Genomic DNA, 27,297 nt, shown 5'->3' with positions numbered 1-27,297 from the left:
ATGTTAAACGAAGGATAAATTTAGTGTTTTTATTGTTCAATTTTTGAATTTAAAACCCAGTAGTTCAATATGGTGTTTAACGCAAGATAGATGTCGTTGCAAGTGTTTATTTGGAAATTATATTTCCGTTCTTATGTTGACAATTGAAGTCAAGAATTGTGACATTGTATGAGTGGATTTTATTTACGACTTTTATTTATTATCTAATGAGTGTTCAGTTACTATCTAATGAGATTTCGTGTCTGTAAAACAGCGGAGGCGATTAGAGAATCAGTTTCATTATCCCATGAATCTCCTTAACTTTTTTACCTATGAAAATACAACTATAAATAATGGAAGGTTTAAAAGCGGAAAAAAGGGTTATGTCAGAAGATTCTGATGTAAAACCACGTGAACCTGTTCTAGTGAGGATTGATAAGAGTGGTTGTGCTCCTCATGACATTCGTATTGATAAAAATGAGGTATTAATAAACATCTATCACATGCCTTTTCCCTTGAACTTTTACTCGCATTTTGATTCAATCAATTTTTTCTAATTTATTTATAATAGTTTCAGATAGGTCGAGCAAGGGAGAATGATGAAATTATTTTGGATACAATGGTATCTAGAAAGCATTGTGTTTTAAGATGCGAAGGTAATGAAGAATGGACCATTAAAGACACAAGTTCTTCTGCTACATATGTTAATAACATTCTTCTTACTTCTGGTGTAAGTAAAAGACTGTTTGATGGAGATATTGTACAGTTTAGTACATCTGAAAAATTTAAGTACATATTCACTCTTGGTACTAAGACTGAGCCTCAGAATAAGAGACCTAAATTAGATGAGAAGATACTTGACAATGTTCTTATAGAACAAAAGACATTTGTACAAAATCAAGAATGTCAAAAGAAAGTTCTTAAAGATAAATTGGAAACAAAACAAAAAGAACAAGATGATTTAAAGCTGCAGTTGAAAAAACTTTTAAATCAAGAAGCTATTACTAAAGAAGACACTGAAGATCTTAAAACACGAATTACAGTGTTAGAAAGTAAAATAGAATATGGCAATGTTCAAGAAAAGCATTTACGTAAAGTGTATGCAGAACTGTTAGAAAAGTTAGAAAATGAAAGGGTTCAATTTGAAAAACGATTAAATGATGAAAAACAAAAATGGGAAGAAGCATTAAATGTGAGTAAACAGGAAAAAAAAATGTTAGAAAAGGAAATGAAAGAACAAATAGAAAAGTTGAGAGAAGAACAGCAGGCTGAATGGAAAAATGCTATGGAAAGTGTAGTTAAGGAAGAAAAGAATATACAAGCTCAATTACTAAATGAAAAAACCGTTTTGGAGGAAAAGCTAAAGGAAACAGAAAAAGCCTTAAAGGAAAAAGAAGCTAAAGCAGAAACAACACGAAATAATGGTAGTTTTTTTCCTAAATGGGCTGTTAAATCTTTTAAGAGAATGCAGAAGAATATATTGATTTTTAATTTACAGATGCAGATCCTTCTGTGGAGGCAAATGACAGTATAATTTTAGAACTCTTAAATGATCGTTCAGAAAATTATATCTTAGAAACAATAGATTTAACAACTTCTACTCAGCTTACTGTAGATACTAATGAATCAGAAGATGTATTTCATAAAGTTGGTGATATAATGGATGAGCAGTTAACTTGCAGTATATGTTCAGAATTGTTTGTTAAAGCAACAACATTACATTGTATGCATACATTTTGTGAGCATTGTATAAATTCATGGATGATCAAGAAAAGGGAATGTCCAGTGTGTAGAACACCAGTGTCCGCAATGAATAGGTCAATAGTTCTTGATAATTTTATTGATAGAATGATAGAAAATTTACCTGCTCAATTTAAAGAAAAAAGGAAACAAGTTATAGAAGAAAGAAGAGGTAAATATTTTAGAAAATAGTATTTACAATTGTTATATACATATTATTTAAATAATTTTGTGTTTCAGCGATGGAACGAAAAACCAGAATTTTAAAAAAATCTGCAGTGAGAAGAATCAAAATTTAATTAACATTAATGTATCTAGGCTAAGAATATTTTTCTAATAGTATTGTTTTTCGTAAGAAATGCATTTTCTTTTAAGTACAAATCTCTTAAAAAGATAGAGTAGTGTCATATTTTTCACACACTGTTCATAATATGTTACAAATCTTGTAGAATAAAACGATAGATTGCTTCAGTATATCACCGTTACCAAATGAAGGCTTCGTAATGAAGTTTTTGGTGGCGTTACACGTTAGTTATAAGTTAAACTTGTATTATATGTTAAAAAGAAACATATTTTTTTAAAAACCGCCAAAAATCGACTATTTTTTAAAATTCGATCCTAGCGTCATCTATACAAAAACGGCTGAAACTAATCAACGACTTACCGATCGATTTTCCGAAACAAGGGAGTACTCGTGCGTTTAGTATAAATGGCGCCAGGATCGATTTTCAAAGCCACTTGATTTATGGTGGGCTTTTTAAAATACATGTTTACGAATATAAGTTGATCAAGCATTTTAATAATTGTGTAGTCTTGTGCTGGTTTTGACTGATTTCTAGAAAACAGAATCATAGGAAATGAAAATTGTGTCTTTTCAATTGCGAGTGCGAGGTGTAAAAGAGGAACTCCTGGGGTGTCTGGGATCCCTAAAATTGTGACCCTTTCAAGAACAAAAGCATTTCTAATCTCTTTGTATATGTAGTTACTGATGATGCATATACGATCGGAATTGCATGAGAATCCATGAAAATCTGCCAGCAATCAGTCCTCGAGGTGTTCACTTATGGAAACACGACTTTTAAAGAGTTGCCAGTTGTGATACCTAACTATACTGAACGTCGTGTAAATGGCGAAATATATACGACGGTACTAGGGTAAAGTGAGATCTTTTTGTTCGGAGGAGTGCTTTGTTGGTCCGTTAGTGCGATAAATTTTTCGTGTCGCTGACGGACCAAGCACGACGATATTGTTGCGTTGTTTTTCGCAGTGGAAAACGACACGTCTTTGGAAGGATGGCGACCTGACCCCTTCCAAATAATGGAATACTGTGCACAACGGTACGTTTTTCTGTGTAAGCAGGTCGTATCTACCAAACTATAGATAATTATTTTTTATATACATTGAATTTACAATGTATACCTGCACGGCAACTGTTCCTCTAAATTCCTTCAAGATTACCTGGTGTTATTAAGACAGTGTCACGCGTACAGCCATCGTAATGACAAATTCTTTTCACCTTTCTTTGTACTTCGACGACAAATATTATTTTTACGACATCGCATTCTTAACCACGTGTTTTTATTTATCGTATATTTATATATTTTTTAATTGTAATTCACTTTTGTAATTACACTTTATTGCATTATTTATACCCTTACGTTTTTCTTGGAGTTGTAAACGATATAGAATTTTGATAATGTAATGCTTAATATAAATATATTCTAGAAAGCTGGTATACTTATTTTTACTTTGTTTTATATTGACTTTTCATAATCTGTTATATATATTTTTTAATGACCTTTTTATTACTTTTTCAATGGTATGTTAAGTTAATAATATTTTTTTAATTGTAATATTAATTTTGTTATCCTTACTTTTTTTCAGATTGTCTGTTTGAATTATATTCTATTGGTGCTATTAAACTTACAAGGTAAGTTCTGTTACATAAAAAAGAAGTTTAAAGTGAGAACTTATATCACATTTTATTTGATCTGATCTATACAAGTATTGAGTCTATTTAAATCATTAATGTATTATAATAATCATTATGTTTTGTAATTTGTTAAGATGGCTGATGTGGATCCTGAAACTTTATTGGAATGGCTTAATATGGGCCAAGGAGATGAAAGAGACATGCAACTAATTGCATTAGAGCAATTATGCATGTTGTTGCTTATGTCTGATAATGTTGATCGATGCTTCGAATGGTATGTCACACATGTTTAAAATAAGTACCTTCTGTTGATAAAATATATATAATATCTGTATTCTACATAAAATTATTTATATTCCAGCTGTCCTCCACGCACATTTCTTCCTGCATTATGTAGAATCTTTTTGGATCAACTTGCACCGGATAGTGTTTTAGAAGTGACTGCTCGAGCCATTACATATTATTTCGACCTATCACCAGAATGTATACGCAGAGTAATAGCCATGGAAGGTGCTGTAAGAGGTATATGCAGTCGCTTGTCCGGAGCTGGATTAGGTTCCAGAACTAGTCGGGATTTAGCTGAACAATGTATAAAGGTATTGTATCGTTTAGTTGACATTAAATATAACAGTAAAAATATTGTTAATCTTGTCTTGTTTTAGGCATTAGAGCTTGTTTGCGCAAGGGAAGCTGGTGCTGTTCTTGAAGCAGGTGGCCTTCCATGTGCTTTATGTTTTATTCGGGAACACGGAGCTCTTGTTCATCGGGATACGCTCCACTCGGCAATGGCTGTCGTTACTCGTTTATGTGGAAAAGTAGAACCACAAGATAAATCTTTACCAGATTGTATCGAAGCGTTATCGACATTACTCAGACACGAAGATGCACACGTTGCTGATGGAGCCCTTCGTTGTTTTGCATCATTGGCTGATAGATTTTCAAGAAGAAATACAGATCCTGCACCTTTAGCCTCCCATGGATTAGTTTCTGAGCTCTTATATAGGTATCTTATAAATGCAGTTAGATGTTAGTTTCTATATCTGTTTATAATCAACACAATTTTAAATGAAATTGTTACAGGTTATCAAATGCAGCAGGACCTGGTACATCAATAGCAGCTACTTCTGGAAATCCAAAAACACCTCCACCATCCAGTACAACTTCAACAATACCTGCTCCAGAAGCAAACTCTTGCGCTTCTGTTTCCACTATAATTAGTCTTTTATCAACACTTTGTAGAGGATCACCTTCTATAACTCACGATCTCTTACGTTCTGAGCTACCAGATGCAATTGAGAAAGCTTTAAAGGGAGACGAACGATGTGCTCTTGATTCTATGAGATTAGTTGATTTATTGTTGGTTTTACTGTTTGAAGGGAGATCAGCGTTAGGACGTAATACGAGTGGAGGCCCATCGGGTCCTTTATTACCACGATTCAGACGGCCAGAAAGTGCCGGAGAAAAATCTCACAGGCAGCTAATTGATTGCATTCGATCGAAAGATACAGATGCATTAATAGAAGCTATAGATTCCGGAGGCATTGGAGTTAATTTTATGGACGACGTTGGACAGACATTGCTTAATTGGGCGTCTGCTTTTGGAACTCAAGAAATGGTTGAATTCTTATGTGATAGAGGGGCGGATGTTAATAAAGGTCAAAGATCGTCTAGTCTGCATTATGCTGCTTGTTTTGGAAGACCAGCTATCGCTAAAGTATTACTTAGACACGGAGCAAATCCAGATTTACGAGATGAAGATGGAAAAACACCACTAGATAAAGCTAGAGAGCGTGTAGACGAAGGGCATAGAGAAGTTGCAGCTATATTACAATCTCCTGGCGAGTGGATGTTACCAAATCAAGAGCACAGAAAGCCAGAGACAGAAACCGAATTTACAGAACCAAAAGGTGATCCTGAAATGGCTCCAGTTTATTTAAAAAGGCTTTTACCGGTATTCTGCGCGACATTTCAATCATCAATGTTGCCCAGCGTTAGAAAAGCCAGTTTAAGTTTAATTAGAAAAATGGTGCACTATATTCAGCCGGAATTACTTGTCGAAACATGCGGTTCCGATAGAACAGGAAGCTGTGGTGCTATGCTGGTGGAAGTAATTGCCAGTGTTTTGGATAACGAGGTAAATTCAGAATTATCTTATAGAAATTTATATTTTCTTATTTTACATGAATTTCTTTAGGTCCTGTGATATACATAGGATTAATTAATACATTAAAAAATATTTAGTATTCATGCAGGCAGGCAGGCAGCCAAACAGACAATACTAGCGATTTAGTTAAGATTGTTCACAGGAGCTTGAGATAATAGCACCATCACCACCACCTCCGCCTCTCAAGCCGATAATTGGCCCAAAATTGCGTTGTCTCTCATCGCGCAAGTCTTCCAGTTCCCTGAACTACATTGTTGATAAGACGGTAACGTCTGTTCTATATTTGCCAGTCATTAGTTGAACAGTCCTTTGTGTCCCCTCTATGCTACTCGTGAACTTCACGATGTTTTTTTTTTTTTACTAGTTCATTAATAATTTATGCAAAGATTTCGTTTACTATTAACATAATGTATTTATGACACAATTTATATTAAGGGTGAAATCTAACAAACGTACGCATGTTTAATTCCTTTGCTGGTCAAATGTTTTTGAAATAATATCATATGCAAATACAATTGGTATGTAGAATCTATGTGCAATATATTTTTTAATACAGAACTTGACATAAGAGGACAGATAGGGAAAAAATTGTTTAACTAAGTAACAGCAAAGGACCCTGACAAAATTTTTCAGTGAATGGCCAATTGCTATAAACAGGTATTAATCATAATAGATTAGACACGAAGCTGGTTGTCCACTTCTGTCGACTGTCTGCCTGCTGCTGATGGAATTAATCGGCATTTGCTTGTCATTTCATTCGGTCGCGTAATCGTTTTGCTCATACATAAATTTGTGCTGTTCTATTCCGTGTTACATAGACTATGAGTCAGTAAAAGTACCATAAACGTTATGTTACATATAAACTTGTATTGTTTTATATCAAACTAAGAAAGAAGGACCAAAATCATTTGTTTTACTTAACTGGATTTTGAATATTTATAGGAAGAATTGCATTTAAAACATTTTTATTTTAATCTTAATAGGAGGATGAAGATGGACACTTAGTGGTTTTGCAAATGATACAAGATTTGATGATAAAAGGGAAAGATGAATTTCTAGAACATTTTGCTCGTCTGGGAGTCTTTTCGAAAGTTGCTGCACTAGCCGGACCACAAGAAACAACTCCAGAGCCAGAGGCAGAATCAAATCAATCCGAAGAGCAAAGAATGGAAGATGCTAAAGAACTTTTAATTGGAAGAGCTTACCATTGGGGAGATTGGTGTATTTGCAGAGGACGCGATTGCTTATACGTATGGTCGTATGCAGCCGCTTTAGAATTATCAAATGGAAGCAATGGATGGTTTAGGTTTATACTCGATGGAAAATTAGCAACAATGTACTCAAGTGGAAGTCCAGAGGGAGGGACAGATACTTCAGGTGCGTTTTATTCCTACCGTGATATATCATCACCTATGTCTCGTCCATCTTGCCACTGTCTTTCTTGTTAAAATTTTCCTTCTCACCTCCACACACCCCCATCGCGCCAGATAAATTGGCTCTTTTCAGATCACTTTTTTTATGTTATATCTTTTCATTTGTGATTAACTTCCGCGAGGGGTATAGTTTAGTAAATAACTGGTTTTACTAACTGCCTACAGGAAAAGGGAGGAACACTGAGTCGCTTACCACTGAAGGTAGGTACACATAATGTTCAACTCTCCTAGTTGTGCACGCTAATCCTACCCTTCAGTGTATATCATCAGTTGCATGAAAATTCCTTTATTTCTACTGAATTTATATACATTTTCTTCCACAACATTATTCGGTTCATTGAAAATTTTCACACCGCTCGTGGTCGTTCTGTTGTATCAATGATTAGCATGCATAATTTTCAGAGAATCGCGGTGAATTTTTGGAGAAATTACAAAGAGCACGTAGCCAAGTGAAACCGAATTCAGTGAGTCAGCCCGTATTATCACGTCCTGGTACGATTCGGTTAGTTGTAGGAAATTGGGCGTTATCTAGTAGAAAAGAAAGCGAATTGTGTATACATAATAGCGATGGTCAGCAGCAAGCAACTATTTTAAGAGAAGATTTACCAGGATTTATTTTTGAGTCAAATCGAGGTACAAAGCATTCCTTCACAGCAGAAACAAGTTTAGGTAGGTAGACATTTTCTTTCTAAATGTTTAGCTATATTGACCAACTTACACCTCCTGATTTGTTTATAGGCCCAGAATTTGTATCAGGATGGGCTGGCAAAAGGGGCAAAAGATCAAGATCAAAAATTGAAGCTATTAAACAAAAAGTTAAAGTACAAGCTCAAGATATTTATGAATGTTATTTTAAAGCTGCTCAGGCACAGCCACGCGGAGTAGTCGCTAAGCTAGGGGCTATTGTTAATCAAATAGAAAAAGCTTGCCAAAAACAACAGTCAGGTAATCGCGAATGGCGCAACATATTACTAAGCGCGCTAGATGAACTTAAAGCTTTACTGAACGAAGAAGGACGAGTTTCTGCTTACGAGCTGCATTCTAGCGGTCTCGTACAAACTTTACTTGCGCTGTTAGCAGCTCCGCCGGGCCCGCAACCACCAACATTGAGGGCAACGAAACTTAGAATGCAAAGAATAGCAGTATTCAAAAATTGCTTCCATTCGAAGGATGCCAATAAAGAACATAATTCCGCTAAAATTCTAGTCCAAAAGTTGGTTTCAGTATTGGAATCTATTGAGAAATTGCCTGTTTATTTATACGACACCCCAGGCTCTGGCTATGGCTTACAAATTTTAACTAGAAGATTACGTTTCCGATTAGAAAAAGCAACTGGTGAAAGTTCTTTAATAGACAGATCTGGTCGGAGTTTAAAGATGGAACCGTTGAGCACTATACAACAATTAGAGAGTCATTTATTAAAAATGGTAGCAAAGCAATGGCACGATCACGATAGATCAACATTTACATTTGTTAAGAAACTGAAAGAAGGCAATAGAATAACGTTTAAATACCAGTATGACTTTGATGAAAATGGTTTGTTATACTGGATTGGTACAAACGCAAAAACTTGTTCTGAATGGGTGAATCCTGGTCAATACGGTTTAGTTGTTGTTACATCAAGTAATGGAAGGAATCTACCTTACGGTCATCTTGAAGATATTCTAAGTCGTGACCCGTCAGCTTTAAATTGTCATACAAATGACGATAGGCGCGCGTGGTTTTCAATCGATTTAGGAGTCTGGATTATTCCAAGTGCTTACACACTGAGACATGCAAGGGGTTACGGTAGAAGTGCCTTGCGGAATTGGATGTTCCAGGCATCAAAGGATGGTGTAACTTGGACGACACTATATGCTCATGTAGATGATCCATCATTAAACGAGCCTGGCAGCACAGCCACTTGGACATTGGAACCGCCGGCCGATGAAACGCAAGGCTGGCGTCATTTACGATTGCAACAAATCGGAAAGAACGCTTCTGGTCAAACACATTATTTGTCTGTGTCTGGATTTGAAGTTTACGGTGAGGTTACTGGAGTCTGCGAGGATTTAGGACGCGCTGCTAGAGAAGCTGAAGCTGGAGTTCGAAAACAACGGAGATTAATTAAATCCCAAGTTCTTCGTCATTTGGTTGCTGGTGCTAGGGTAGCTAGAGGTTTAGATTGGAAATGGAGAGATCAGGACGGTGTTCCACCAGGTATAACACTTAAAATAACGCGATTTAATATTATTTTTATACAATTGACGCTTTAATAAATATGTTGTACGTTATTAGGTGAAGGTACCGTAACAGGAGAATTGCATAATGGTTGGATAGATGTAACATGGGATCATGGTGGTTCCAATTCTTATAGAATGGGTGCAGAGGGGAAATTTGATCTAAGATTGGTTGGAAGTGGTCTTGATACGGATAATGGAACCAAAAATAAAAGCGCTGGTGGAGTTTTAACTGGACGAAAATCGAGTAGCACCCCTAGTTTACCAGATTGCACCGATACCGCGATGCGTGGCTCGGTAGCTTCAACGGATCAAGCAGCGAGTGCTGATAACCTCGCAGCTAAGGTATGATTTAGAATGTTCATTATTATTTAGAATCTAATTATTGTTTACTCAGAACATTGAAACGTGTTATAATTAATTAGCGTAAAGAATCACTTATTCGATGTAGTTTTAATATCGCGTTTGTAATAAACAGCAAGCCGCTGAATCGATAGCAGAAAGTGTGCTATCGGTCGCTCGTGCCGAGGCGGTTGTTGCTGTAACCGGCGAAGGTGGAGCAAATTCAACGGGCGAACTGTCCGTTGTATTACATCCCAGGCCTGACACTACCGTGACAAGTGATCTGGCAACAATTGTTGAAAGTCTTGCCCTTAACACTGATTGTCCTGCCAACAGTAACAGCAATCGCGCGTCTAGTAGTTCAAAGCCACTTTTTGCTACTGTGCGAGGAAACAAGGTGTGAAACTCGCGCGTTTATTAAAATAACCATTAGCATGTATATGTATAATTGTTTTAAATTTTAATATTTTTACAGCCGGGGGCTGGTTTATTGAGTCTTGAAGCTACTGAAGTATTAGACCGCGTCAGGGAAGGAGCTGACAGATTACGTAACAACACTAACAGCTTCTTGAGCGGTGAATTACTTAGTTTAGTGCCTGTTAGAATCAGCGTGGCGGGTGAATTAGAGGAGAATTCATTGAGAATAAAGTCTGTTCAAAGGCATCATTCAGCAATTACCGATGGTATGATTAAAATTGATCTCTCTTTCATTTATACATTTAATTTTCCTCCTTTTCCTTTTGTTTAAATGAAATAATCATGCAAACTAAATGCGATGTTATTAGTGTTCTGTTATTCGCATAAGTTTTTTTGTAATTAACCATAAAGCTAAGCGTGTTTTCCCTGAACTAGCTACCAAAGAATGTAGTCGGGACAAAGAAGCTAGCTCATCTACGCAAAATACAGCAGGAGGATGTCCTGTTGTTGTTACCAATCCCATGTCTGTGTCTGTTCCCAATCTTGCTTGTTCTGATGCTAACAATACACTGGAACCAACAGCTGCAACTGGTTTATTGGAAACATTTGCGGCAATGGCACGAAGACGAACTTTGGGTCAGTGCCTATGTGTATTGCTTAATAATATTTATATTAATTATTCGTGTTTTTGTCTTTTAATGATTTAGATTAATAGCTATATGATTCAATGATACAAATTCTTGTAGGACCTACAGGTGGACAGCATATTGCTTCTAATTCTAATACTGGTTCAAATTCACGTGGACCTAATTCGGTATCGAGTTTAGTTCGACTTGCCCTAAGTCCTAATTTTCCTGGCGGTTTACTTAGTACAGCTCAAAGTTATCCAAGTTTAACCAGTAGTGGTCAAGTAGCTGGTAGTGGTGTCACGACAACTACTGGACCCGGCTTAGGACAAGCACTTACAATGTCTTTGACTAGTACAAGTAGTGATAGCGAACAGGTAAAAATTAGTGTACAATAGGAAGTAATTTAAAAACAAATATATTTCTATCAAATATTTCCAATTGTACACTATGAACATAGCATTTAAAATGAAATATATAATTTTATATAATGTAATAAGCAGTTGTGGCTACAGGTCAGTCTTGAAGACTTTTTGGAATCTTGCGGAGGTGTTGCAAGTTCTAGCGTTGGTGGAGGTAGAACAACAGGTGGACCAACTCTTTTGACCGAATTAGAAGATGACGAAGATGGCGTGCTTGAAGAAGAAGAGGATAACGATGAAAATGATCAAGAGGTAAGTTGACAAAAATAACCTGGAAAACAAAGGAGTAAGAAAAATGATTTTTAATTGCGAGTTCTCCGTTCTTTTCAATAGGAAGATGACGAAGAAAATGAAGAAGAAGGAGATGGTTGCGATGCTGGTTACGAAGAGGTTATGGTTAGTCGCAATCTCCTGGCAGCTTTTATGGAAGAAGAAAGCAGCAAGAGACGTGCTTGGGACGACGAGTTTGTTCTTAAACGTCAGTTTTCTGCTTTGATCCCAGCCTTCGATCCACGACCCGGACGAACAAACATCAATCAGGTATGTTCGGTAAAAATATTAAAAGGCCGTTCGTGTAAGTTAATGTTATTATGAAATTCTATTTACAGACAACTGATTTGGAAATTCCACCACCTGGCAGTGAAACTCAATCAAGTACGCGGTCTGGATCATTGTCAATGCCTAGACTTTCTTTAACATTGAAAGGTCCAGGACTTCCAGGAGTGCCAGACGTTGAATTACCCCTTACAGAACCACACGCTAGTATTTTCAAAACGGTACAAGAATTAATGCAACTAACTGAATTGGGCAGCCGGCAAGAAAAATTAAGAAGAATATGGGAACCAACTTACACGTAATATATTTATTTATTAATACAAAATTTTATTATTTCTACTGTTATATTAAACTTATATTTTTGTAGTATAATATATAAAGAATCTAGAGACGAAGAATCGTCTGGAAGAGCAACGCCAATTGTAACATTATATTCACGAAGTACCACTCAAAGCTCTTCAGTCTGTACGGTAGAAGACGTTTTACAGCTCCTGAGGCACGTTTATGTATTGAGTACTACTCGTGACGACGGTAAACACGTTGATTATGAAAACGAGGAATCACCGTGTTGGGTTCATCCCGATGATTTCACTTCAAAGAAAATCACAAATAAAATAGTACAACAAATTCAAGATCCTTTAGCACTAGCTGCTGGAGCTTTGCCAAACTGGTGCGAGGAATTAGCAAGGAGTTGTCCATTTTTATTACCATTTGAAACTAGACGACTGTACTTTAGTTGTACCGCTTTTGGAGCGTCCCGATCTATTGTATGGCTTCAAACACAAAGAGATGCGGTTCTTGAGAGACAAAGAACACCTGGTTTGAGTCCACGTCGCGATGATATTCACGAATTTCGTGTGGGTAGACTCAAACACGAAAGAGTCAGTGTACCTAGGGGAGAGAAATTATTAGACTGGGCAGAACAAGTAATGAAGGTAAATTAATCCTGTAAAATTTATTTGAAAAAATATCGACTTATTTGTTGTATTTAATAAATATATATATTTTTATTATGTATCGTAGGTCCATGCAAGTCGGAAAAGTATATTAGAAGTTGAATTTATCGGTGAAGAAGGAACAGGTCTGGGACCCACGTTAGAGTTTTTCGCATTAGTTGCTGCAGAGTTACAGCGCAAAGACTTGGGTTTATGGCTGTGCGATGACGAAGAAATACATGATACAGAACAGTCACATGTTTCTGGAGAGCAGGTTCGACCTGCAGGATATTATGTAACTCGACCAAGTGGATTATTCCCAGCACCTTTACCACAGGATTCGGTAACTTGTGATCGTGCTGTTCGATACTTTTGGTTCTTGGGTGTGTTCCTGGCAAAAGTTTTGCAGGATAATAGATTAGTAGATTTGCCGTTGTCCCGTCCTTTCTTAAAATTAATGTGTCACGGAGACATTACAAATAATGTGAATGAAAAAATTGGTCTTAGTGGTATAACTCAAGAAAGTATGTCATCAAGTATGTCGAGTAGCTTTATATCAGAAGAAGGTGAAACAGACGTAACATATTCTTCGTTAGAACCACCTCCATGGTATTCTGGATTATTAGATATCGAAGATCTTGTATTCGTCGATCCGGTGAGAGGAGAGTTTTTAAAAGAAATACAAGCATCAGTTGCTAAACGTGATAGATCGCTTTCGGATAGTCATAATACTACTGACGCAGAAACGTCGTTGAATATTACTCATCCATCTGGAATGTCAGTGCCTATTGAAGATTTGGCTTTAACAATGACATATTCTCCTAGTTCAAAAGTGTTTGGATACGAGCATGTGGAATTAATAGAAGGATGTGCAGAGACATCAGTAAATGTGCAGAATGCGAAAGAGTACGCGGAGATGACAATTAATTATTGTCTCGATCGAGGAGTCTCTAGACAACTTGAATCATTTAAAGCCGGTTTTTCAAAAGTCTTCCCAATGGAAAAACTTCATGCTTTCAGTCCGGAAGAAGTAAGGGCTATGCTTTGCGGAGAACAAAACCCACAGTGGACCAGAGAAGATTTGCTCAATTACACTGAGCCAAAACTTGGTTATACAAGAGAAAGGTGAGATTATTTTAAATACATTTAAGGTTCGTATTTTTAACAGCATACTTTATTAAACTTAATATTCTATTCTTATTGCTACAGCCCTGGTTTCCAAAGATTCGTCAATGTTTTACTTTCACTGACTGGTCCAGAAAGAAAAGCTTTCTTACAATTTGCTACTGGATGTTCAGCTTTACCTCCTGGAGGATTATGTAATTTACATCCTAGATTGACTGTCGTACGAAAAGTAGACGCTGGATCAGGTGGTTATCCCTCTGTTAACACCTGTGTTCATTATTTAAAGTTGCCAGAGTATCCTACTGAAGAAATACTTAAAGAAAGACTCTTAGCTGCAACTAGAGAGAGAGGATTTCACTTAAATTAAGCTCGTCTCTACTCGAGCAAAGAACTGTTAACGATAATATTATCAGAAATACTTGCGCTTAAAACGTGTGACTTGAACTTTGCTAATCGAATCGTACAACTTATGTATAAAAGCAAAGTTTGGCCTTGATGTCACTTGGATAACCTAAAAATGTAGTCTAATAGGAATCAGTACAGGTTTAAACGAATGATTTAATTACATAACCTGGAACGGAATCGTGTATAATATTTAAATAAATCAGTAAGAATTCTCATTGTATTACGAATATTTAAGTATATAAAATATCACGTCTTAATGTTATGTTCAAAGTTGTCCATTTTAATGGAAATCTATAATGTAACAAATACCATCAAATTACGTTGCTTTAACAACTTGGGTATTTAAAATTTTGTAGTAGTAAATTTTTTAAACTTACGTAAAAATTTGCTACAAAACTGTAATATATATACATATATATTTAAATGACAAAATAATGAAGAATTACGCTATTATGTATTCTCGTGGGCTATCCGTTCCAGGTAATAATCATAAATATATTACGAATTTGTCCAATACAATAGAAATTGTATTTTCTCAACAACTGTAATTTATGCGAGTGTTTTCAAGTATATTTGCTGTCCTCGTGGAACAAAAACTTTACAGTTCCTCATTTTAGAACGAATGTTCGTACTGTCTTCTTTGTGAAGTATTGTTGTGCTTGAAAGTGATCCATATGGGAAAAGGCACCTTTGATGAAAATTTCTATTTTCTTTATCAGAATATTTCTGTGGTACATCACGTGTATCGCAGAGGTATATTACAACGCGCGACAAGATGTGAAACAAAATTGACTCGTGCAAAGTGCTAAGTTTTTATTATCACAATGATGTTTCTTAGCATCTAGACCAATTTTCACAGCTTCAAATGTTTATCCTTTTAATTCACTATCAATATGCATTATCATGTTTCTAAAGGCATAGAAAGGTCCGATTATAAAAAGGAGTAATAAAAAGGACGTGATGAAACATTTTGATGAAAGCATTATTGAAGACTTGGCAAGCTGAGCACTCTGCATCTTTGTACAATATGCTACTTAATGCTCACTCAATAATTATAATTATAGGCGGAAATCAGTATACTTGTAATAATAGTGTCTAGAAAAAAATATGAAGATAATATAAATGTGAAAACAGATTGATTAATGATATCGATATGAGAAATAGTTACTATTACTGTAATATAAATTATTATTGATTCTTGGGGAAAAGAATAAAAAAAAAAAAAAACGTTATAAAGTACAACATGGTTTTCAATATAATTTGTTACATGTTTTATACAGTCTATGAATATAAATGTATATAATTAACAATTCATGTGCCATTTAGAAAAGATACGCACTTCATTAGATCCCATATAACATACATATAATCAATACATATATGTACATATATCATTAATATATTATATATATATTAGAATGTTCCATAAAGCCACCACAGTCTATGTATCATGTATCACGATTTATATATTTGGCAAAATTTTAATATCAATTTCTTCATAATTTTGCTGAAACAGGTGAGCCGCTTTCAGAATGATCTGTTGATTTTAGTCACTTGCTTTGCAGAACTTTGTTTGCTTCTGTACGTTCCTCTTCCAACTCTTTAGATGTGATATTTAACTTTGATCTAGCAGAATCACTAATCGGAAGTCCCTGAAACAATAATGTAAGTGTAAATTACTACCTAAAATATATTTAGATAATAGTAATTATAAAAAGAAGTATTTACCTGAACAATTTGGTACTGTCCGTTTTGTATAGTGACTGGGAATGAGAATACCAAATCCTTTGGAATTCCATAACTACCATCAGACAGCACACCCATGCTAACCCATTCACCTGGCTTAGTACCAACCCACCAATCTCTCATGTGATCTCCAGCTGCTTTGGCAGCAGACATTGCAGATGACATTTTTCTAGCAGCAATTACAGCTGCACCACGTTTCTGAATTGTTTCCACAAAGGTGGTATTTAACCAGTTGTCATTGTTTATAGCTTTAGGTACTGGTACAGTTCCAGATTTAAGGGTTGCAGTAGCATGGGAAGCATCAGGATATTGAGTTGAACTGTGATTACCCCAAATAATTGTATTTTTTACTTTATCAACCTGTTTAAGAAAAGGAAATACTTTTATATCTTGAATTATCTATTAAAATATATGTACATATTAGAATTAGAATTACTTGAACACCCAATCGTGCAGCTAAAGCTGCTTGTGCACGATTTTGATCTAATCTAGTCATTGCAGTAAAATTTTGTTTTGGGATAGATGGTGCATAATGAGAGCAGATTAAAGCATTTGTATTAGCAGGATTGCCAACAACCAAGATCTTAACATCTTTTTTAGCATATTTATTTAATGCTTCTCCTTGCACTTTGAAAATTTCTGCATTAGCTGCTAAAAGGTCTTTTCGTTCCATACCTTCTTTTCGGGGCATTGCTCCAACAAGAAAAGCTGCAGCTACATCTTTAAAAGCTGCAGCTGGATCAGCTGTTGGAGTAATTTCTAGAAGTGAAACATATAAGTTCATCATTTTGTTTCTAATTAGATTAACTTACATTTTTTATGAAGATTTGTTCTATTAAAAAAACTAGATAATTTAAATGGTTTACCTATTACATAATATGAGCATTATGTAATACCTACTTTTTAAAAAATATATAGATTAAATATATTTAACGGTGTCAACAAGTTTATCTGAGATACTGTGGTATCATTGAAATATTTACTTGCAAAATGCTCATATAATAATGATGTAGTGAAATATATTATTAGTAATCATTCATCTAATAATTCTGATTATTTTACCCCTTAAAAGTGGAAGAGCTAAATCTTGTAGTTCCATAACTACTCCCTCTAATACTTTCATCATGACTGGAATATCTAATAAACGAAGATTAATTGGTTGATCTGGACCAAAAACTGAGCCAGCAGCAAGCTGGTACAATAGAGAATAGGCAATTTGCCCTGCAGCCCCAGTAACCACCACATTTATTGGTTCGCTCTAAAAGAATAAAGAAAATAATTTAACTGCACATACATATCATTCAGAATTCAGGTAATAATTGCCTGTTATTGTAAATATAATAATAGTAATAATAATTATTATTATTTTTGTTAGTTAATAATTGTTTCTACAGTCGGCTAGAATAAATGCGATATGCAGAGGAAATAATGAATGTTAAATTAGAAACAATCAGTATTTGGAAAGATTATTGAAGGTCGAATGTAGGTTACGTAAATACAGTGCAGAATATAATGTTTTCAAATATTTATAATTATTTTATAGTAAAATATGATTAACATACGACATTTATAACTTACCATTTTAAGTAGTACTTATCTGGAACAGAATAATTTTAAAACAACTCAAAAACAGTTATCTAACTCTCCAGCAGTAGTAAGGTCAATCCAGTCAATCAGAACGATTGGAGTCTTGGAGCAATAACATTGACAGTGACTGTTCTGGAAGATAGATTCGAATTCGAACGATTCCGTTGGAGGCCAAATGTTTGAATTAATTTACATCATATTTTAGCCATTACACTGTATTATGATGTTCAATTTATACATTGTTAATTACGTATTACAAACATATAATATTTACATTATTTAATGAAACCGAAATTATTGTGTAAAATCAATATTTTTTACAAAATAATTCATAAATTGAGTTCCCGCGTTTGCTTCCTTGGTACATACTCATTCAACTTCCTGTGCAATTTATTTTAAATAAAAGATACAAGATAATTTCAGTATTTGTTGCCCACTTATTGCAATGTTAGCAATATATTTCATAAGTAAAATTTTATTGCATCATATTTACGGATATCGTGTAAAAGTTTAAAAATTTCTTTAAACATAGCACCCAATCAAAGCATTACTACTTTGCTGCCATCTATTCAACAAAGTTAAGGAGTCAATAATCCCTATTTAAATAAAAATGACATAGTAAGTTGGAACAAACATGTTGAAATTTTATAGACTTATGTATTTTTAACTTTGTAATAAGTTTATTTTCATTCATTTTAAGGTGATGCGAGCCCAGGATCGAATCAGGTCGTACCCATCACTACCGCACACATCATGACTGAAATAAAATTGGTAATTACAAAAGATCTAATTTGTCACAAACGTTAAAAATAGATTCACAATCAATCTCAAACGATTTACAAGCGAAATACACTAAGAAAAATTAAAAATAATCATATTTTATTATTCCCTCCGGCTAGCTTCATGTATATAGTATAGGTCACTACTGCACTCGTGCAGTAGAACATTATATTATTCATTCAACAAGAGACTATACCTGGCTACGACCATTTTTCGTTCGTTTTGCGCATGTTAACTCTTTGACTGCATCAAGCATGCTCCGTTTGTAGCACCAAGCATGCATACCTAGTGGTCTTATATTTAGTATACCCTTCGACGTAACCACATGTTACCTCTATTCATATATTTCTCTCCACCATGTATACGACCACGAAGTTAGAAATGAGTGTAGAGGGCCTCTCTGAGCTGCGCGAAAGGCGTTTGGTCTCTCGTTGAACGAATAATAGTATAGTGTACCTGAGTGTACCGCGAAGAATAGTAGAAAACTTAGATACGCGCGGAGGTTACTCCGATTTTGACAGATTTCGATCATGCCAATTCGAATATTAAGTTGACAACAGTTTGACAGTTAATCTGTAGTTAAGTTACCATCATAATTTAAGTCCTGCGTATGTACAGATTACGATTTTTGTTCTCATTATAGTTTATTTTTTCTTGCATCGTGTTTTGAGTTTTTTGTTATCTTGTATTCTTGTTTAACACATTGCGGAAATTATTGTCTAACAATATGAAGCTCCATACAGATGTATATGACAAACTATACTTGTGAGTATTTCATGTCCACGTTACTTTCTTACTGGTATTTAAATTGTTAACACTTATTGGTAGATTAAGGAGTGTACTGAAACTCTACTGACAGACAATTTCTTTTTCAGATACATAACACCTGAAAAGTTCTATGTAGAGCCTATTGGGACGAAAGTATTGCTTGTAGTTGATCGAGTGAGTCAGCAAATTTACACACAAGGTAATTAATGTTACAGCTTGCACATAATGCTATTGTGAACTATAAATTTTTAACACATATTTTTTGTACTTTAGCTGGCACGGCTAGTCAGATCCCAGCAAGTGCAAGTCGTAGGAAAATATGGGGTATAATAGGAACCATACGGTTGTTAGCATGCCGCTACATTATAGTGATAACAGATGCTACAGAAATTGGAACCATAGCTGGTCATCAAATCTATAAAATAGTTGCAACAGAAGTTATACCTTATACAAAATCTTCATTGCACCTCAGTGAAAAACAAGTGCAGAATAATGCTACATACTTAGAAATGATTAAATCTGTATTGAACACACCTTATTTTTACTTTAGTTACACGTATGATCTCAGTCATACGATGCAAAGACTTCATAATACTCCACCTGAGTTCTTACAGGTTATTGTTACACTTAATACATCTTAAATAATTGTTTATATATAACAATAGAAATGCCTTGTTTTTTATTATACAGATGCCACTTCACGATAGGGCAGATCTTAGATTTATATGGAATGCTTATCTTCTCCAAGATTTAACATCAAGACCAGAACAATACAAATTTTGTCTGCCTATTATTCATGGATGTATCCTTGCAAACAAAATATTTTATGTCTTTCCTTAATTTTTATACTTTCCTTAATAATTCTTTAGTTGTCTCATTAAACACTATTACTGTAACTGGGAGTACAACATTTAATTTGGGTATTGTATCCAAAAGAAGTGTGCACCGTGCAGGAACGAGACTGTTTTCACGTGGTATAGATTCTACTGGTAATGTTTCTAACTATGTAGAAACAGAGCAATTGATTGAATTCAACGGACATCGCAGTTCTTTTGTACAAACACGCGGTTCCATTCCGTTGTTTTGGTATCAGGCACCAAATCTAAAGTATAAACCAAAACCTCAGTTGAGCATTCACGAAGATCATCAAACCGCTTGTGCTCGACATTTTGAAGCTCAAATATTTCATTATGGAAAACAGATTTTGATAAATTTAGTAAGTTATTAAAAGACACGAAAGTGAATGAAACTTTATTAAATATTGTGCTTTTATTTTAAACAGATAGATCAACGTGGTCCAGAAGCTGTTCTTGAAAAAGCATACCGTAATGTCGTACAACGAATTAACAATCAAAACGTACGGTATGAAAGCTTCGACTTCCACGCTGAATGTGGACGAATGAGGTGGGATCGACTGAATGTTTTACTCGATCGATTAGCTCCCGAGTTAGAACAAATGGGTTACTTTTTATTGTTGGAAGATGGAACGTTATTATCAGCGCAGGATGGTGTTTTCCGCACGAATTGCATTGATTGCCTTGATAGAACTAACGTTGTTCAGAGTATGATAGCGAAGAGGGTCCTTAACGATGCATTATTAAGATTGGAAATTCTTAGAAGAATCGAAGATCATCCCAGTATCGAGGAACAGTTCAAACGAGTAAGAATTTATGTGTTTTATATTTTATAGATTCTTCATACTGAACTTTAATGTGTCTGTTTTAGATTTGGGCTGATAATGCGGATGTGATAAGTATTCAGTATTCGGGTACTGGTGCACTGAAAACTGATTTTACGCGAACAGGAAAACGTACCAAATTAGGCGCTATGAAAGATGGTTTGAATTCTTTAACAAGGTATTACAAGAATAATTTTACCGATGGTTACAGACAGGTAAACGATTTCTCTTTTAAATATATTTCTTAATTTTATGTTTATGTATGTTAGTGATTAATGTGCTTATTCAATAGGATTCAATAGACTTATTTTTGGGCCGTTACATTGTGCAAGATGGGGAATGTACATCGGTTCAGTGTCCTTTGGAATGCGAAAGAAATTGGCGCTATGCAACATTCCCCTTGGTACTTCTGGTTGCATCGTCCATGTTAGTTGCTCATATTATCTTACCTTCAAGATATACCACTGAAATTTTGTTGTACATGCTATTTTGGGGTGCTATGGTTGCTGGTACATTTGCAACCATCATTCATCATGGCAAGCAGTATGTGGATAAACCTAAGTTACTTTAAGTGGTTCATAATTTTAGGTAGTACATATTGTACAATACTTTTTATTTATACTGGGGGAGCATTACAAATTTCTTGTTAGTTTAACTATCAATAATATATTCTCTTGTTATTAGATATTAGAATTTATTGTAAAAATTATAAAACACTTTAGATTTATGAATTCCAGCTTTGTATATGCATTTTAAGTTCTAAACTTATAGGTGTAACGTTACATGAGAGGTAAGTGTAGTAAAAATTGGGCAGATATGTTCTTATTGATGTACATAGGTTAACACGGTAGTTGATTCTTTTAATTAATTATTAAAACCCTTATATTTTCTACATAAGTAGAATAAGATACAATTTGTAAGGGACGTCACTCGTTCACTACTTGTAAAGTATTGTAAAGAGACCAGATTTTGATTTCAGGCAATATTCGTCCTTTTAAAGTCAGTCTGCATTGTAGTGCTTTACATGTACCGTCCATAGATGATCTGCAATTATTAACTATGCCCGACCATTCGTTTGAAATTTTAACAGTGCAGGTATCTAACGGTACGTAAAATCTACTTGCAATGTAAACAAAGTAATTAATAAATTATTCATAATTTCTTTCGATAAACAATACATCTTAGAAAATACAATCATAACAATTGTTTGCTATACGACCTAGTCAGAGAATGAATCGCATTCTAAGATATGCGAAATATTTATTTATCCTGACGTTTGATAGCCATATAATGTCGAACCAAAGTAAATAATGTTTTTAAGATTTTATCCTATCTACCGTAAGCCTGTAATGTTTAGAAGTTACAATTTTGCATAGTCACTTTAATTGTAGTGAGATATCGGAGGATGTTCTGTTGAAAGAGTATTTTTAAACATTTCAGAAGTAATTTTCATACTAAACTCGGTTAATACGTTTTAATCCAAATGTTAATAAAACTGTTTTCTCTATATTGCAAATGAACGTTGCGTGTAATAGTATCGAGCACAATAGGCTTTCCTAAGGAAAATAGTGTTACAGGCAAAGTAGACATTTTCAGAACCTTAATTTTTATGATATTAATATAAAAAGTGATTTAGGGAAAGAAATAACATAATTTTTAATTATTAAATATTATAAAATTTAGAATATAATTGAAAAGTACGAGGCACAAAGTAAATATTAATTCAAATTTTCCCGCGTGAACGTTTATACACAAGTGGTGGGGTGTTACAGGCCTATATATACGGGGCCTTCTCCCACGCATCGTCATTCCCCTTGGGACCGCCTTTGGGGTAGGTTGGGGAGTTCGAGCAATCTCCTAAGGTCGGGGACTTGGGATCTAGGAACCTGAAGAATTCTTCGAAGAGGGCCACGATCACCAGATTCCATAACATTTCTATTTTCTATAAGGAAGTCTGTCATGCTCGATACTGTATTTATTAATTATAAGCAATAAACGTATCATACATTTGGCATAATGCAAACTTAGTTAATTAAACACGTTGTTCGTTTATCTTTTTGGCGTAATTAAATTAGATAAATTTATTTTAGTATTTAATTGATGTCTTCCAATATATATTATACATGCGTATTTCTTAGAAAACTTATCACTTTTATGTCAATTATTTCAAGGTATTGAACAACATGGACAAGAGAAATAGACGACAGAAATCTGTTTCTTTGTTCCTTTTTATTTCCTTCATGGTTTCTTTTTATGCTAGAGTCCCTAGATTATAGGACAGGAATAAAAAAAAGCAAATTTACAAATAAGACAAATATAAACATGTATTATATAGTTTCTCTTAATATGGATTTCGAGTAGAACATTCGAAGAGCAAGGAATACTTTTATGGAGTATCAAGGACTTGTAACTGAAAGTTCTTTCTCTTATATAAACTTGGCAAACCTAAATTAAAACATTTGAAACATACATATATAGGATAATACTGTGCTGGAAAGAATAATTCATTTGGAAGCTGATTAATTTACCTAAAGAAGCAGATGGTTCAAGAAAGCTAGATAAATTACATTGAATTGAAGAAACTGATACAGTTGACTGTGATTAAGATTCATAAACCCGTGGATTTCATTAGATGACTTTACAGGTGACTTTTAATACTATTAATAGTGGTCGCCTATCTATCAGCCTATCATTTATTCGTATTGACAGAGATGAGGAAGGAAAACAGGCAGGCGACGTCATTTTCGTGCCGAGGCAAAACTTTCCGTGGCTTTGAGCCTTTGACAAACGGTCGTTCGTAATTGGATTCGTTTTATAAAGTTCCAACGAAACGTGCAGCCTTTCTGCTATTAATTGGAAATGGTAAGCGGTGCGCTGCTATAGTGACGGGGAGTGTGGACTGGAGGTCGACGAGGGTGATTAATTTGATTCAATTACAAACCGACGGCAGATCCAGGCCATCGATTTTATTACCATTTCTCTTTTGCTCTTGCATCTCTAGGATCTTAGTCTTCAATGTGCCCTGGAGAAAAAAACAGCATAATCCATGTTCGCTTTGCCGCTTGGATTCTTATATAGATATACCAAGAACTATGGGACTTAGAATTTACTCTTTAGCTACTCAAATTGGGACTTATTTTTATTAACTTTTCTATCTCGGTAAGTGTATGACTGATTATATTATGATACGGGTGTAAAGCGCCTGGTGGGTGTAGTTGCTAACCCACTCAGGTTTTTTCGACCCAAGAGTAATGTGTTGGATTTTCCGTACCATATTCTCCGATACAATGATTGGCCAAACCCATGAGTATTCAATTCATCCATACCCGGCGCCACTTGAAGAGTGGTGGCTGTTGGGGAGTGGATATTTATTTAGCCCTATTGCGCCCTTTAACCCCGCCGGTATAAGCAGAAGCTTCGGTACGGCAGAGAGGGTTTTCAACCCCCAACGTTCCAAATTGATGCTGTCCTGATTATATTACGATTCTCCCACATAAACTTCACGTATCTAGTCGATGTTAGATCCTTTCTCTAATTCCCTATTTCTTGGATCAGGCAGTTAGAGGATATGGAGCGTGTTATGTGTCGTTTACGTTCTGCTCCACGATTGGCAAATCGTTGGACGGGTATTTAGGGTTGCGACCGCGTGTAATCCGGTTGCTTTTTGCGCATGTACAATCGTACATAGCAGGATCGTGCACGTATGCGGTGTACGTACGTCGGTTACGTAGCTACTTACGGTAGCTTCCGTGATACATGGAGGTCGCACCTAAATTTCCCTCGGGAGTCGTACGTCTCACTGGCCTCTCGGCAACCCTCTTTATTTTCCTTCTGTCCCTTCCTCTCTCTTTCACCGCTAACTTTCTTCTCTTTTTTTCCTTGCCTCTCGATGATTTCTTCTTTCTCTTTTTTCCCTCCCGCTATAACAAAGCGCGATTCCAGCGTTTACGGTGGACCAAAGATCAAACTTTGGAAGTACGAATAATTGAAAAAAAAGATTCATCGTTCTTTTGCCTTTATTGTTTAGACACCCTGCGTTTCTTAAAAGCCGCGATTTTTATTCCGATTGTAACTGATTCAACTCAGGGATGAAATGAAGGATATTAAGAAGCTCGTTAATATACTTCTCCTTTAAAAACGAGCTTTCCGTTATCCAACGGATTAAACGTTTCGCGTTTTTTGAGAAGATATTAAAGTCCGTGATAAAGCTGTGTCGCGTTGATGCCACGCTTTTCCACCCTTTCCGGCGTTTTAATAAAAACGAATCGTGCATTTCGCGAACGGCCAGCATTCCAAGATTGCGCGCAATTTTTACTGGAATGTGCATTACTGAAATTACACCACGTTTCGTGCATACGTTATTGTAACGTCTAATAAAACGTACGATACCGTGGTACAGCGGAGGGAGGAGTGGGAGGAGGAGGGATGGTCGCAATTTTTGGAGAAATATCGTCGCGGCTCGCGTAATTTGCGTCGATGGGTCGCATCTGGCCGGTTTGGCCGTGCGTTGCTGCACCTCCGGAATAATAAATTGGCCCGCGAGCGTTCTACGCCAGAAGCGACGCTTCTTCGAGGCATGTTCGCGACCAGCTTAAGCGGTATTATTGAAATTGCCTTCCGCCACGGGGATTTTAATGGCCCCCGAGATATCGCTGGATATTTTGTCGGCAGAAATGCCACCAGCGAAAGGAACTGAGATTATTAACTTCCACCCTATGTGTACACTCTCCTCCGTAAGTCATAGAACAGCTTTAAAATAAATCTGGATTATATTACAAATTTCGGTATTTATCTCGTACTTATTACAAACTTAGACTAATTAATTCAATTAACTTTTATTAATCATAAATTCAAATTTCGTGCTTCTCCACGGAGACGACGTCTGCTCGTTTTTTTTCCACCAGATCCTCCCTCCTTTTCTCACTGGTTAGCAGTTTCCTCCCATAAAAGTTAATAAGCCAACAGGGGTGGGTTCGTCGATCCCGAGGAAATTGCGGGAGACCAACGCGTCTTCCACGCGACGTTTTATGCCGCTGTTCTATTCCCTGTTACGACCGACCTTCTTCCCCTGTTGCACTCTTCTCCCATCCCTCTTTTTTTCTTCCCTCATACCTTTTGTCGCTGTTCGACCGCGTTTCTTTTACTGCCTTCTGTATGTGGATCTCGACGAGCTACCGAGAAAGGGTGACAAGCGTAAAAAGGGAACAACCTTTAGCTGGAAATCCACTCTCGTGAAACTGTTTCTCGTATTAATCCTTTCAACCTGTTCAACTATTCAGTCATTTACATATATAACAAATTATTACAGGTGCGGATGACGATTTGACGTTCCTTGGAATTTGACGAAAAAAGAAGAGGACTCGGTGGTCGATGAGAAGAGACGAACACCCTGACGTCTGTATAAGTGGTGAGAATATAATGTTGTCTTAAATTGTTCCCTTTTGTGGCAGACACGCTTTTAATCTGGTCGCGCAAAGTGGCCAACGCTTGTAACTCGACCAGACGACAAACTTTAATACACTTTGGAAGATCCTTCTTACTTTCTCGGTTGAAAATTTCTTCGCGAAATTATTCCACGCGACGCGATACGACTGCTACGTGACGAAACGAATTCCCTTCGTCGTTCCTTTCTTGTTGGATACGTATTCCAAAAATTTAATCCACAGCCAACGCGACAGGAGAAGCGGAGAGAATTCGTGCCTGTTAATTGAATGTCAAGACATTTAATCGAAACAAATAAATAAATTCAGGTCTGAAATCATTCCACCGCGATATTATTTTTCGTTTGTAATTTGGAAATGTTCGGTTATTTTCCAGTAACAAGCGTCCGATATTTCGCTCGTATTCCTCCAGGCAGGAGAAGCTTGTTCTCGTTAAAACGTCCGCTTTGATTCCGGTCGAGGGACCTCCAATTATATTAATCATTCAAGCGAGCGATTTCGTTAGTGTTTGATAAACAGCAGTTAGCTGGGGAGCTGTCGATAAAAATCTGCCGAATCGTATCGTCGGGATCGCTGGTTTCAAATTAAAAGTCAACATAAGCCACGCTCGTTCGCTGTTCGATCGATTTTCCGTAAGCATTATGGAAACGAGCGTGGAAACACTCGTGAAAGATCAACAATGACACGTCGTCGTTTTTTTATGGAAGATCGTCTCTTGTGAAACCGTTTCGTGGCCTGGTTTTTCGGCTCTGTTCTCGCAACGATGAATGTACGTTTATATTATCCATCAGGCACACCAGATTTATCTGTTTAACAGATTTTGCGGTCGAGCAAATATTCTTCTTTAGCCGCGTATAAAAATGGAAATAAATTAAGTACCGGGAATAATTCAATTAAATTAAAATTTCTAAGGGTGCGATTCATGGATTCTCAAATGGAGTAAGAATTAATTATGTAATTGTATTTAATCACTTTAGTGTTCTGTTTACCTGTTTGAAATTA

The 27,297-nt window shown here is 35.7% G+C and overlaps 4 protein-coding genes and 1 long non-coding RNA gene across 13 annotated transcripts; 4 read left to right on the top strand and 1 right to left on the bottom strand.

The window, feature by feature from the left end:
* The first annotated feature begins 96 nt into the window (after positions 1 to 96).
* LOC114871582 (E3 ubiquitin-protein ligase RNF8-like) lies at positions 97 to 2,193 on the top strand. Its single transcript, XM_029177678.2, has 4 exons — positions 97 to 461; positions 551 to 1,403; positions 1,478 to 1,891; positions 1,960 to 2,193. The coding sequence occupies exons 1-4, from the start codon at positions 333 to 335 to the stop codon at positions 2,016 to 2,018; spliced, it is 1,455 nt and encodes a 484-aa protein (XP_029033511.2). The 5' UTR covers positions 97 to 332; the 3' UTR covers positions 2,019 to 2,193.
* A 568-nt stretch (positions 2,194 to 2,761) lies between these two features.
* On the top strand, positions 2,762 to 15,511 carry LOC114872606 (E3 ubiquitin-protein ligase HECTD1). Of its 9 annotated transcripts, none has more exons than XM_046285210.1 (22): positions 2,762 to 3,056; positions 3,604 to 3,649; positions 3,787 to 3,926; positions 4,014 to 4,248; positions 4,315 to 4,655; positions 4,733 to 5,786; positions 5,959 to 6,081; positions 6,800 to 7,193; positions 7,415 to 7,450; positions 7,652 to 7,918; positions 7,988 to 9,448; positions 9,527 to 9,813; positions 9,947 to 10,207; positions 10,286 to 10,493; positions 10,663 to 10,863; positions 10,974 to 11,230; positions 11,369 to 11,527; positions 11,609 to 11,815; positions 11,884 to 12,128; positions 12,198 to 12,765; positions 12,854 to 13,890; positions 13,975 to 15,511. In XM_046285210.1, exons 3-22 carry the CDS (start codon positions 3,787 to 3,789, stop codon positions 14,255 to 14,257), a joined length of 7,764 nt encoding a protein of 2,587 aa, XP_046141166.1. In that variant the 5' UTR covers positions 2,762 to 3,056; positions 3,604 to 3,649; the 3' UTR covers positions 14,258 to 15,511. The 9 variants fall into 9 exon arrangements, with proteins under 9 accessions (XP_046141166.1, XP_029035794.1, XP_046141167.1 ...); XM_029179961.2 differs by having other exon boundaries at positions 11,357 to 11,527; XM_046285209.1 differs by lacking the exon at positions 2,762 to 3,056 and adding an exon at positions 3,191 to 3,214 and having other exon boundaries at positions 11,357 to 11,527.
* Positions 15,512 to 15,527: 16 nt separating this feature from the next.
* On the bottom strand, positions 15,528 to 18,184 carry LOC114872634 (malate dehydrogenase, cytoplasmic). Its single transcript, XM_029180030.2, has 5 exons — positions 17,620 to 18,184; positions 17,104 to 17,299; positions 16,478 to 16,800; positions 16,024 to 16,401; positions 15,528 to 15,947 (listed from the first exon to the last, which is right to left on the bottom strand). The coding sequence occupies exons 1-5, from the start codon at positions 17,620 to 17,622 to the stop codon at positions 15,846 to 15,848; spliced, it is 1,002 nt and encodes a 333-aa protein (XP_029035863.1). The 5' UTR covers positions 17,623 to 18,184; the 3' UTR covers positions 15,528 to 15,845.
* Positions 18,185 to 18,857: 673 nt separating this feature from the next.
* On the top strand, positions 18,858 to 22,939 carry LOC114872628 (phosphatidylinositol-3-phosphatase SAC1). Its single transcript, XM_029180017.2, has 8 exons — positions 18,858 to 19,173; positions 19,284 to 19,375; positions 19,450 to 19,790; positions 19,867 to 19,978; positions 20,046 to 20,392; positions 20,459 to 20,836; positions 20,902 to 21,069; positions 21,147 to 22,939. The coding sequence occupies exons 1-8, from the start codon at positions 19,136 to 19,138 to the stop codon at positions 21,423 to 21,425; spliced, it is 1,755 nt and encodes a 584-aa protein (XP_029035850.1). The 5' UTR covers positions 18,858 to 19,135; the 3' UTR covers positions 21,426 to 22,939.
* Positions 22,940 to 23,147: 208 nt separating this feature from the next.
* Positions 23,148 to 24,002, top strand: LOC114871033. The gene is made up of 3 exons (XR_003788459.2): positions 23,148 to 23,498; positions 23,564 to 23,769; positions 23,856 to 24,002. It is a non-coding gene; the product is annotated as an uncharacterized LOC114871033 (long non-coding RNA).
* The last annotated feature ends 3,295 nt before the right edge of the window (positions 24,003 to 27,297 follow it).

Source organism: Osmia bicornis, chromosome 3 (genome assembly GCF_907164935.1).
Source record: "Osmia bicornis bicornis chromosome 3, iOsmBic2.1, whole genome shotgun sequence".
Classification (NCBI taxonomy): Eukaryota; Metazoa; Arthropoda; class Insecta; order Hymenoptera; family Megachilidae; genus Osmia; species Osmia bicornis.
This window is presented reverse-complemented; position numbering and strand designations above follow the sequence as displayed.